This window comes from Rutilus rutilus (assembly GCF_951802725.1).
Source record: "Rutilus rutilus genome assembly, chromosome: 16".
Taxonomy (NCBI): Eukaryota; Metazoa; Chordata; class Actinopteri; order Cypriniformes; family Leuciscidae; genus Rutilus; species Rutilus rutilus.
This window is the reverse complement of record NC_140224.1, coordinates 11,714,097-11,726,575: the sequence shown is the minus strand read 5'-3', so window position 1 is coordinate 11,726,575 and position 12,479 is coordinate 11,714,097. Positions and strand designations below refer to the sequence as shown.

Below are 12,479 nucleotides of genomic sequence, written 5' to 3'. Positions count from 1 at the left end.
TCAAATAAACTTACTCATATTGTAATATAAGATTTTGGTCATTTGCCCCTCGCCCCGCATATTCTGTTAATAATCGTGATCTTAATATGGACCAAAATAATCATCATTTGTTCCATAGTCGAGAAGCCCTATTGTGGACCCATTTATATATATCAGTATATTATAATAATTTAATTTAATAATGGGAAACTAGATGCAAACAAAATTTTGGAAGTTGAACACTTATTCGACACAATATTATAATGTGTATTTAAATGCATATACCAGAAGCATTACAAATTCTCAGTATATTACAAGAATGACTTGAGCAAAACATCAAATGTTAATACAGACCTTAGGTTAAATGACCTGCTTGTATTTTCTTTTCCTTCTCAGGTTTTCTTCACCCAATCCTGAACCGTCTTCCGGGAATTCCTTCATGGAGCACGGAGCATCGCCCACCGTCAATCAAAACCATAACTTCACAATCTATCCATCAATGTGAGTTCTAAGAAACATTTGTTTAAGTATTTTTCCCCCATGCTATTAGTGTCATTCTCTCCAATAACATGATTGCATGATTGTATGCAGTACCGGGGGAAGTAGGGGTGCTGAGGGTGCTGCAGTGGTGCTCCCCTGCCGTGGAGCCCAAGAAAAAATTAGGTGGGGGTGTTAAAGATAAATAACTAAAATTGTTTTAACAAAAAAAAAAAAGAGAAAAAATAACTGTATTAATTAATCTATTCATTAGAATTCATTGCAAACATTGACTTGACTGTAAAAAGTCAACCTGTAACATAATTCTATAGCCAACATTAATAATTAACAAGAATTTCTAGTCATTGCAAAGAGAGAGCAGAAAAAGAGCAAGACTCTGTTTGTCCCTCAGCAGCAACTAATCTCGCATTCTAGTTATTTACTTAAGCGTCTAGGCTTTACACTAAGGATGTGCCGATTTTCCTACTGATTAATAAACAAATTCTGTCATAATTTACTCACCCTCAAGTTGTTCCAAACCTGTATGAGAAGATATTTTGAAGAATGCTGGTAATGGGACCCCATATCTTCTGTGTTCATCAGAAGAAAGAAATTCATACAGATTTGGAACAACTTGAGGGTGAGTAAAGGATGAAAGAATTTTCATTTTTGGGTGAACTATCCCTTTAACCAAAGAGAACTTTTATAAACAAAAGTTCTCTTGCGCTTTTGCCTCTGCCATCGTCCTGTCAGTCATCGCGCATCACTCTAGTCCTGTAGCTCTGCGCAGTTTCTCTTGGTCTATGGACCCCCTCCCCACCTCCTCTTGTTTTCACTGCCACCCCTGCTCAAAATATGTTCCTACAGCTATGATTGTCTGTTTGTATGATTGTATGATTGCTGTGTGTGTCTCTCAAGGAATGAATCCATGTTAGACACTGAAGGTGAATTCGATCTGGATGAGACCATGGACATGGCCCGGCAGGTGGAGGAGTTCCTTCGACAGCCCATGGAAACCCAATGGAGTGGACAACAGTCATGACCTTTAACCCTGTGATCTCTCATCCCAACTACACAAACACTTTATGGTTGCATTCCATATTTTTATCTTAACAAATGTGAAATGTTATGTTTGTTAAAGCTGATTATTGGATGTCTATCTGCCTTTGCATTTTTAGTATACTTTGTGTAATTTCCTATCATTAACCAGCAAAGCACAGAATATCATGTCATATACAGTGATACACATTGTGGACTTCACAGTGTAGACTTTTATTTGGCTGGATATGAGTGGCTGCATTACTAGCCCAATGTGGGTTTTCCACTTTCATTACCCTTAACCTTTTATGTTACAGTCATCTTATAAAAACCTACTTAACCTACCTAAAATCTCCAATCGGACAGACGGTTGGCACATTGAAGACATTTAGCTGTCAGTATTCAGTCTTCTCAATTTGTCCACTTCCAATTAGAATGCTATACAGCTGTGTATTTTCTATGGTGGGACAGTGGTGCACAAAACAACACAATGTAAAAAGCAAACAGAAGTTAACACAGGGGAATCAAGCCACAACAGAAGGGAATCAAGTGACAACACAATGAAAGTGCTCCTGCACACTAGTGTCCTAAACTAACTACTTGCAGTATGTAATATTGACAGTTAGAGGTTGAAATGGGTACTGCAGTCAAAATATTGTAGAGAGATGTTTGCCCCGCCCCTCCTTCTCAGACTAAATGCTCACGTGGGTTGCCAGATTGAGGACATGCAACATGGAAGGTAACGAGCCTGATGATGAAGTTGATGAATTGATTTATCCACGTTTTAATATGCCTCTGGTCATAGAGCTTTTTAGATGGATGACGAGAGTTTTTAGGTCGGGTAGAATCTGCAATCTCTGACCCAGTTCGTTTGCTGGCTTCTATGGCTGCAATATGCTGTGTTTTCCGCCAACTGGCAACCCAGGGTGTCGAAATACTACTGGGTAAATTGGCAGTGGGCGGAACCACACAGACCAAAACAAAAACAGACATTCCGACAGGAAACACACATTTCAAAGTAAAAAAAAAAACATCTGAAAATTGTTTTTCAGAGAAACAAGAATGTGAACTTAGCATGTTTAACTATTAAGAGTTAAAATGGCCAAGTCAGAATTTCTCCACCTGTAAATGGTATGTTAAATCCAACAAAGCAGGGTCTAATTATCTTATAAAAAATCAATTTGTAAGTTTTTATTGCACCAATCTTTTTTTTAATGGACACTTCAACTGGTTCATTTAAATGTAATAATTAGTTAATGCAAAGTTCAAGACAGCCTCTCATATAGCAGACTTTCTAACGGTCTAACAAAAAGCAACTTTTGAATTGTTTTTACTGTACTAATCTTTTTTTTTTATGAACACTTAGACTTCCCATGAGGGACAATACACATTGAGCCATCCTATTGCCTATCAGCCCATTTCAAAGTGCCGTTTCTCAGCCACAACGGAGCGTGCATTAAATCTTAACACAAGTGCTTCATCTAAATATACAGTTTTTGCTGTACTAATCTTTTTTATGAACCCTTGAACTTCCCATATGGGTGAATACACAGAGCCACATATTGCACAATCAGCCAATTTCGCAGCACCGTTTCTTAGCCACCATAGAGGCTGTGTTAAAGTTAGCATAAATGCTTTATATTATAGTTAATGGACTAACAAAACCAAAGTTTTTACTGTACCAATATTTTTTATAGACACTTGAACTGTTAACCCAAATGTTTAACCCACCCCTTTATGGTGGCCGAGAAACGTTTGTAGTTTGTTTCCATTGTGTTGTGGCTTGGTCCCTTCATTGTTTACCAAAAAGGTAGTCCTGGCTGTCTTGGTTAATATTAAAGTGGTGTTATTTCTCCCCAACTTTAGTTACAGCATTTCCTAGCTTTGAAAATGTATGATATTTGACTCAGAATATCCATGTTTTGTAAAGTTTGGATTTTGTGCTTGTGTGTTAGTCTTTATGAGCCTGAGCCACACCCAACAACTCAGACAAACAGCCTATGACTAAAGTTTAAAAAAGAATAGAAAAATCCAAGTGGTGAAAAACAAAAAACTTTTAGAAATGTATATGCATATGACCATTTGATTTGGGGGAACTGAAGGAATTTGGTTCATCTTTGTGAATCCTGTTCATCTTGCCTATGCAGTTCCAGATATATAAAGAAGCTAAAATATAAATTAGCTTGCTATAGGCCTAGTGTCACTATGTGGCTGATTTTCACCAGCCACACACCATATGTATCAGCTAAACAGTATCATGATCAACCTTTCACACTCTTAAGTTATTAGCTACTGATATTTGATTGTCAATTTTCATGATTTGTCTGATAGATTGGTAATATTATCTTAACATTAACACCTCCCCCGTCAAACAGTTGCTGAGTTATGATTTTTAATTAATAACACCTTTGGGTAGAGTTTAGCACAGTTTGGATTGAATTTTCAGTATGTCCTGTTTATCGGCACCAAGTTTTGATAAATTTAGACTTACATCTTCAGAACAAATTGAGGAAACAACTCTTATGATAACTTTTTGAGATTTGATATTAGGCCCTTGGTTAAGGTTTAAATGCGTAGCTTTTGTAATGTTCAGATATCCTCTTCTATCCTGTCTTAAATTGCAGAGACAAAGTCAACCATTATTAGGCGAGTCCCCAAAAAGTACTGCGACACTGACTTTGTGGTGCTTTCTAAATATCACTCAGCAACCAGCCCCACATAGCAATATTTTCTCAACCAATGGTGTGAGTTTTTCAGATCTGATTGTCTGACCAATGGAAGATGGGGTGAATACTTAAGAAACGTGTTGTGGAAATAGAGTTTGATGATACTAGTGGTGCAGTAATTCTCCTTTATGGACTGTAAAAGATTGCACTGAAAGAGAAAGATGACCGTAGTATCTAGATTCAGCATATTTAACACATAACCTTGAGTTTGACTCGAACAGTTTACTTATGTTACTCATAAACGGCATGTTCTCTGATAAACAGGCAATGATGTTATGGTGGTGGTACGCATTTAACTTGAAAGGTGACAATCATTTAAAAGCTTTTATTATCAGTGTCTAATCTATCCAGCATCTTTTGGCCATTTCTTAAAAACTGACTCCACCCTACTTCAGTTTCTTCATTTTACCTGAGCCATTGTCATTTCCTCTTCCTGTGCCTTAAACAGCTGAGGTTTGTCCAGTAGTTATACCAAAGTCTAGTGTTAGCTTTCAGATTATCTGCCACATTAAAATTTAGATTTCAGAAATACTGATCTAAAAATTAACTTCACATTGCAAAACATCTTAATCCAATTTACTTGATAGGCAATGTTGCATAAAATATCAAGTTTATTTTCCTTAGCCCATTGGCAAATGTTCCTCTATAGTGAAAAGGTTTACCATGTTAATCAAAAAAATGTTGTCTTTAAAGGGCCATTCCGTTTAAAAAAAAAAAAAAAACTCGAGTAATGAAAAATTCACTTCAGTCAAGATAAAGTTGTTCCCCCAAGACTAGATCTCAGGAACATAAACATCAAAGAGATGTCTTTATAGTACCTATGCAGACGCAGAATTTTATAAAAATAAACAAATATATATATATATATTGAGGAATAGTTATAATTGTTATCTAAAAATATATAATGTTGCGATGCAAATAAATTGTGCTTGAATTGTCTTTAGAGCAACTGTAACTTGTTTTTAATGTGAACCTAATGTGATGGTTTGGCCTTTTTTTTTTTTTTTTTTTTTTTTTTATCTACTCTTTCGAACATTATTTTGTACTTTTATTGTGTTGGTAGTAACATCACATTATGTTCTGTATGTAAGAGGATGATGTCCAGTCAGCCATTCATCACAACATAAACTCCCACAGGGTGATCAGGACCCCATCACTAAGTGCAGGGGTTGTCCTGGAATTGTATTTTATTTAATTTTTTGATGATGATTGGCTGGCTATACGCTAACCCTCTTATTATATGGCTGCCTGACTAATAAAAATATAAATGAATGGATTTGAGTTGAAATTATTTTATCTTCAAGAGAGTGAAAAAAACACCACAATCCTCCACTTTACAGTCATGATCAAATATTTCACAGAGCCATGTGAATGCTGATAATAACTCAAGTCAGTTCTTTTGGAAAGTGTGCTGTTGCTGTGAGACAGGATTATGGATTTTCTTAGCAGTACCAGAGAATGTCTAATAGGAAGAGAATTGGCACTCTCTGGTTACTTCCGGTTTCTGGACTGGCTGCAGTAACACGTCTCTGTCCATGTGGGGGCGCTCGCAGGCGAGTGCATAATGAATGGAGGTCTATGACGCTATACCCATCAAAATCCACTTTTCTCAGGATATAATTTTTTTTTCTAGTAATTTGAATGTTGTATTCGAAAGGAGATGCAAAGAAATTACACATTGCTGGGTGTTAGATTTTTTTAGAGTCATTTATTTGCTTTAAAAAGTCTTTTAAAGTGTCAATGACGTCATACACATCGTACGACCAGAGATACTGCTTTACGGCAATCCTTCAGTCACTTTGGTGCTTTCGCGCTCTGCACTTTCTTTTCTCTCGAGGCATCGACAACACAGCTGACACAGGGAAATAGACGTGCTAGACGAGTTTTTGTTTTGTTTGTTTCTGGTCCCGTTTCGGATGCCACGATGCCATCAAGCGGTATCTCTGGTCGTAATCAGTCCTTCACTGACCAATCAGCGTTCATTAGCAGAATGCTAGCGTGTTATGGGCAACAACAACTCAACCTGGAAGAAATCGAAAGGACATAAGTACTCGTTCATTCAACTTTCGACCTATAACCCATGTTGAACTTGCAAAACCTACAATCAAATCTGAGATTTCTCAACGGCAATCGGGTGAAAGAGATGCATTTAGCCGTCTAGCCCCATAGACTCCCATTCAGTCTGCACTCGCCCGCGATCACCTCCAGTGGAATTCTAATGGAACTGCAACCAAGATCGATACAATGGGGCTAATAGGAAGTGCCAAGGCTCTCTGTAGATGGGCTCTGGCAGTACTACTGTGTGGAAGATTCAAACCAGCAAAGGGGAGTTCCTGTGATGCCCACGACCCTATGATCCAATCAGTTCCTGCTGGACAAAATCAAGTCCCGCCCTATTGTTGTTTTTCTCATAAGAAGCCATTTCACTTGGATACACATCTCAATAAGGAAGAAAATACATGCCCATTGAACACTAGTGAGTGTTCAAGTGTATCAATTCATAACACGAACAAAAATCTTATTAGGATTTAAGAATAATTTTGCAGCTTAAGGTCTATTGTTACAGTATATACGATATGAAACTAAAGTGCAATTACCGTAAAATACTAGCCTGGAAATCCAGACCTAAATCTAAAAGATTAATGGTCTGACATCGACTAATGAAAATCGGCCAGCTCGAGGGGCGGCACCAAGCATGCATTTGAAAATCTCACTGCACGCAATTGGATAACACTACGACCAATCACAAGAAGTTATAGCTTAGCTACCAGCGGAGCTAACTGGTAGATTAGACTCTCACCGTATCCGGTCGGCAAAACAGCAAATAAGCCTTTCTTGCAAAGGAACGATTCGTGCACCGTCTTCTGTTCCTCTTTTAGAGAAAAAGTCTAAACCTTTCATTGTACAGGCCAAAGCCGTTTCAAACAAACAGTGTTCAGCCATCTTGCAATGTTTACTAATGACTTTGATGTCGTCATCTGTTTAGCTCGCCTCTGGCCCGCCTATATCAGATAACCCGATGTGATTGGTGCAGCTCAGATCGAGGGGCATATTTAAAGTCTGCGTGAACCGGAAGTTGCAAACGACTTTTCTCCAATGTTGTGACGTATTTACCAGTGAAAAGGAATATTGAACAGAGGGCAGGGTTTTACTCTAGCGCTCCTCCTCTCCATCTCTCGCTCATTACAGACTAACGGTTTGAGGGGAGTGGTTAAGCGTTTCCCAAACCAAGCCGTCAAACCTACGTCATCAGAGAAGGAACGCCATTCCAGACCGGAAGCAACTTTTCAGACTTTGATTAAAGATTACGACGGCAAACAATTTTTTTTCTGTGTATTAACTTGCACGGATTAATTGCTCACCACAAGACCAGTAATATGCGCTAACAAAGTAAATAGGGTCAATTTTGATTTCAGTTGGACTTTAATGAGCATTATTACTCGACACCAGAGTAACTCGCTGAGCAAATTCAACTTGTGCTCTCGTGAGAACTCTGGATTACCAGGGTAGTAAAATACAATGAGCTTTAAGAAAAATGTATTTTCATTACACTACTGTAAATTGTTCTTACAGTAGATGAAACTACTTCTACTCTTTGATTTGAGTCTGCTCTTTTCAATAAATTGTTTGATTCGCTTCACAAAACTTCTCTGAACGACTCATTCATGACAGGGATGGTTCTCGAGTCAAGGACTCAAATGCTGTATAAACGGCAATTAATAAAACGTTGGAAGAGCAATTATTTTATTTTTTTTTAAGTTTAACTAATATTCATGCTTGGGATTAGTTATTAAGACATATTTCGTCGGCAAACATATAACTTATTTCAAATAAAATAAATGAAGGGATATTTACAAATCCTTTACAAAAATTTAGAATGAATTATGACTGAATTAATAAAACACAAAGCTTGCTTAAGTACTGGGGACTGCCCTTACTGTGTAGGCAGGAAACACTGTACAGGAAAAACTGTAATATAGCCTACGTTAAGATAATTTACAACTTTACTTGTTTTATCATCGATGAGGTAGACATTGCCGGGCCGGCCAAGATAACCGACCTTCTTATCAGAGCTCAGCTTAGCTATCGCTCCTCTTCAATGTCAAAATATTTGAGATGACCAATCAAATCAAAGTAGGCGGGGTTCATGTCCACAAAGCTGCTGTGCTGAGCGCGAGAAAATCCCAGAGCAGCTTCAGGTAACGGTTATAAAGTGCGAGGTCAGATGTAAGTAGCCAAATGAAACATTTTATATTTGGCCATGTTTTAGGACAGATGTTAAACGACCGACGAAAATAGTCAGGGATGCTAACTAATAAACTTTTGTCTAATTTGGCCATTTTGAATTGAAAATATTTACGTGATTCATACAACGTTAGGCCCAAAAAAATTAATAGGCTAACTGTCAACTGTCATTAACGAAGCCGTTTTCATCATTTTAGACATGCGATTAATAATGAATGTACACATATTGTGAATGAATTTAATACATTTAGTTTCTAGCTTACCTGATAACGTAGACTGTTCCGTACGTAACGATGTTCCGTACAGATAACCTTTTACCGCCTATCGCTTAATAAATACTTCCAGGTCATACATAAACTATCTATATATTTGTGTCATATTCATTTCTTCCTCTTTCACCCCGATCAAGACAGAGACATATCGTTGAAGTTGCGCCAGAGGACTAGTAGCCTACACCTTTTTCTTCCTTGCATCCGATGGCTATCCTTTTTCAGATTTGTGCGGGCCCCATTGACCCGCCCGACTGTGACATGAATTGAATATATTTTAACATTTTAAATTGTCATTCTTTAACAGATTAAACATGAACATTAACTCAATTGATTGTGATATTCATAGCCAACTTTTCATAAAAAAGTACTTTTTTTGACTTCAAGTTAAACACAATGATAGGATATTCTCACATTTAATAAGATTTCATACATCAAATAATTGTTGTTTATATTCACACAGTTTTGTAATTATATAACATAGCCTATGTTCATTTCAAAGGAAAGTCAGTAAAGCAAAAGGAAAAGATGTCAGGAAAGAAAAAGCAGTACCCAAAGGAGATGTTAGAGAAGGCAGTTGAAGAAGTGAAGGCAGAAGCAAGACGGACCTCACAGACGACAGATTCCCTGGACAGAGCTGGAGGCCATTGAAGGTTTCTTCAACTTGAATGAGGCCCTCTGTGTGAAGCACAGTTTGGAGGACAAGCCACAGCTTATCCACACCTGTGATGAGACTGACTTTGGAGACAAGCCTCAGTCCAGGGAGAAGGTCCTATGCCAGACTGGGAGGAAATATATACCAGCAGCAGCAGACAACCAGGGAGCACATCACGGTGCACTGCTGTGTGAATGCAGCCGGGGACAACATTCCACCCTTCATCATTTACCCCGGCTGCCACCCAAGTAATGCCTATAGGCTGGATAGACCCCCCAGCATGGCATCCAGGAGAAGGGTTACATGGACTCAAGAGCTCTTACTGAAATTGCTCTGGCATTTGATCAGGTATGCTCCTGAGGAGAGACCACTTACTTTAATCATGGACCAACATGAGACACATGTCTCAAAAGATGTAATCATGTACTGCAGGGAAAACAAAATTTAAATTCTCTGCCTACCTGCCCACACCACACACATCCTTCAGCCCCTGGATATTGCTGTCTTCAATCCACTGAAGACTGTTTTTTCTCCACCATGGCTTCCAGGATGGGTCTGGTGCAAAGGGATCTTGTTGTGGGGAAGAAGCAGTTTTTACCTCACCTCGAAAATGTTTACCCCACTGCTGTCACAGCCCAAAACATCAAGGCTGGGTTCCACAAGGCTGGCATCTTTCCTCTGTCCAGGGGTGCTGTGGCCACAACCCAGGTCATTTTAACATTAATACAATGATAATTCATCCTCTAAGCTACTTGAATTTCTTTTCAAGTGTGCTAATGGGTTTTACATATGTTTTACCTTTCTTAGGTGGTGAGAATGCTCCCATCTGCAGATGGAAGTGACGCCACTCCATCCATCACTCCCGCCACTCCTTCAGCTACACCATCCAGCGCTCACCCCACTCTCCACTCACACATCCAGCACTCACACCTGGCCCCACCTGTAATAGAGTGGCTCCCAAATGACCTGGTGGCAGCAGGTGTAATCTCTGAGAGCCTGGCTAACGACCTCATGAGTCCAGCCCTGGAGAAGGTGAGGCGTCGCATTCCGTTGCCAGCCCGTGTCATCACCAGCGACCAGTATTTCGACCTGCTGGTAGAAAAAGAAGCTGAGGGAAGGAAGATTTTAAGTTTTTAATTTAGGATTATTTTTATAATGTAATAATTTCCAATTTCCATGTAATCTCCAAATAGAAACACCAGAAATACAGTAGCCTATATTTTAAATATTTGTTTAATGGCATCTTTTTATGAAAGAAGGCCAGTATCACCAATACCAATACTGCTACTGATTTTTCTCAATTATAGCCATTCAGCTTTACAGTAATTGAAAGCTATCAATATAGCATTTTTTAGGCTTTAAAAAAATATAACAACTTTCAATTTAAGTGAACTTAAAACAATCTTCACATAAACCCATTGTAATAAATGTAATTTACCTGTTCTCTTCAATATATCAGGGCAGATTTTTTTTTCTATTGGCCCAGTTATTGGTTTTGTAGGTTTTTTTTTTTTTTTTTTTTTTTTTTAGGGTAGGAGATGGACTAAAAATTAACTCCAAAAACTTAAAAACGTGGCTAATAATTCTGATAATAACACACATTTTTCATTTCTAGCCTTCATGAACAAGTATATATCGCTTATAAATGATTAAATACAAAATTAATAGTAATTATTAAGATTAATGTGGTTTGGAATTGGTAAAATGTGCCTGGAAAAAAAATATGATCAGAAAATCAACGTGCCTAATAATTCTGCACGCATTGTATATACACTACCGGTCAAAAGTTTTAGATTGGTTAGATTTTTAATGTTTTTAAAAGAAGTATCTTCTGCTCACCAAGGCTGCATTTATTTGATTAAAAATACAAACAAAAACAGTCGTATTGTGAAATATCATTACAATTTAAAACAGCTGTTTTCTATGTGAATATATAGTTACTGGTAAGTGTAATTTATTCCTGTGATCAAAGCTGAATTTTCAGCATCATTATTCCAGTCTTCAGTGTCACATGATCCTTCAGAAATCATTCTAATATGATGATTTGATGCTCAAGAAAACTGTTGAAAACAGTTTTTTTTTTTTTTTTTTTTCATGATGCTATGATGAATAGAAAGATCAAAAGAACAGCATTTATCTGAAATGTAAAGCTTTTGTAACATTAAACACTACCCTTCAAAAGTTTGGGGTCAGTAAGAATTTTACTTTTATTTTTTTGGGGGAAAAATAAAATAAATCAATACTTTTATTCATCAAGGATGAGTTAAACTGATCAAAAGTTACAGTAAAGACATTTATAATGTTAGAAAATATTCTATTTTAAATAAATGCTGTTCTTTTGAACTTTCTATTCATCAAATAATTTTGAAAAAAAAATTACACAACTGTTTTCAACATTGAAAATAATAATGAATGTTTTTTGAGCATAAAATTATCATATTAGAATGATTTCTGAAGGATCATACGACACTGAAGACTGGAGTAATGATGCTGAAAATTCAGCTTTCATCTGAGGAATAAATTACATTTTAAAATATATTAAAATAGAAAACAGTCATTTTAAATTGTCATAATATTTCACAATAATACTGTATATATTTTTTTATACTATATATTTTTTATCAAATAAATGCAGCCTTGGTGAGCAGAAGAGACTTCTTTTAAAAACATAAAAAATCTTTTGACCAGTGGTGTATACAAATTTTATTTTTTATTATTTACAGATCCCCAAGCAAGCAGATCTCCACTCATGTCAGCCTGCCAGATGCAAACGTGAGTTAAGACAGAAACCAACAGGGTGGCCATGACAGGAGTTGTTTGCTGATGTTCTCCATGTATTATTTCATCAACCAGTCATGGAGACACATCTCCTTCAGAATGAGTCTCTTCTGTGCCTTAGGCTGCAAACAAGCACAAATCATATCGCAGCATTCTGTGCAAAAAGGCAAGTGAGATGTCTGATTATAGCTTTTACTTTACACCTGCTCTTTTTGAAGCTATTAGTCTTTTTTGTATGATTTATAAAATGTTCCTTTTTTTGGTCTTTGCTGAAGATCTCACCTTGTGACAGGATAGGACTGGTCCAGATGC

General features: G+C 37.2%; 1 protein-coding gene across 4 annotated transcripts in view; it reads left to right on the top strand.

The window, feature by feature from the left end:
- The window catches only part of stat5b (signal transducer and activator of transcription 5b), a 29,171-nt gene extending 24,203 nt beyond the window's left edge, over nucleotides 1-4,968 (top strand). For 2 of the 4 annotated variants that reach the window (XM_084435153.1, XM_084435152.1), the window contains exons 18-20: nucleotides 376-480; nucleotides 571-642; nucleotides 1,375-4,968. In XM_084435153.1, coding sequence (XP_084291279.1) covers nucleotides 376-480; nucleotides 571-642; nucleotides 1,375-1,498 — 301 coding nt within the window. In that variant the 3' untranslated portion in view covers nucleotides 1,499-4,968. The remainder of the gene's footprint in view (nucleotides 1-375; nucleotides 481-570; nucleotides 643-1,374) is intronic. The other 2 variants (XM_084435155.1, XM_084435154.1) reach the window with 1 other exon arrangement.
- Nucleotides 4,969-12,479: the final 7,511 nt, after the last annotated feature.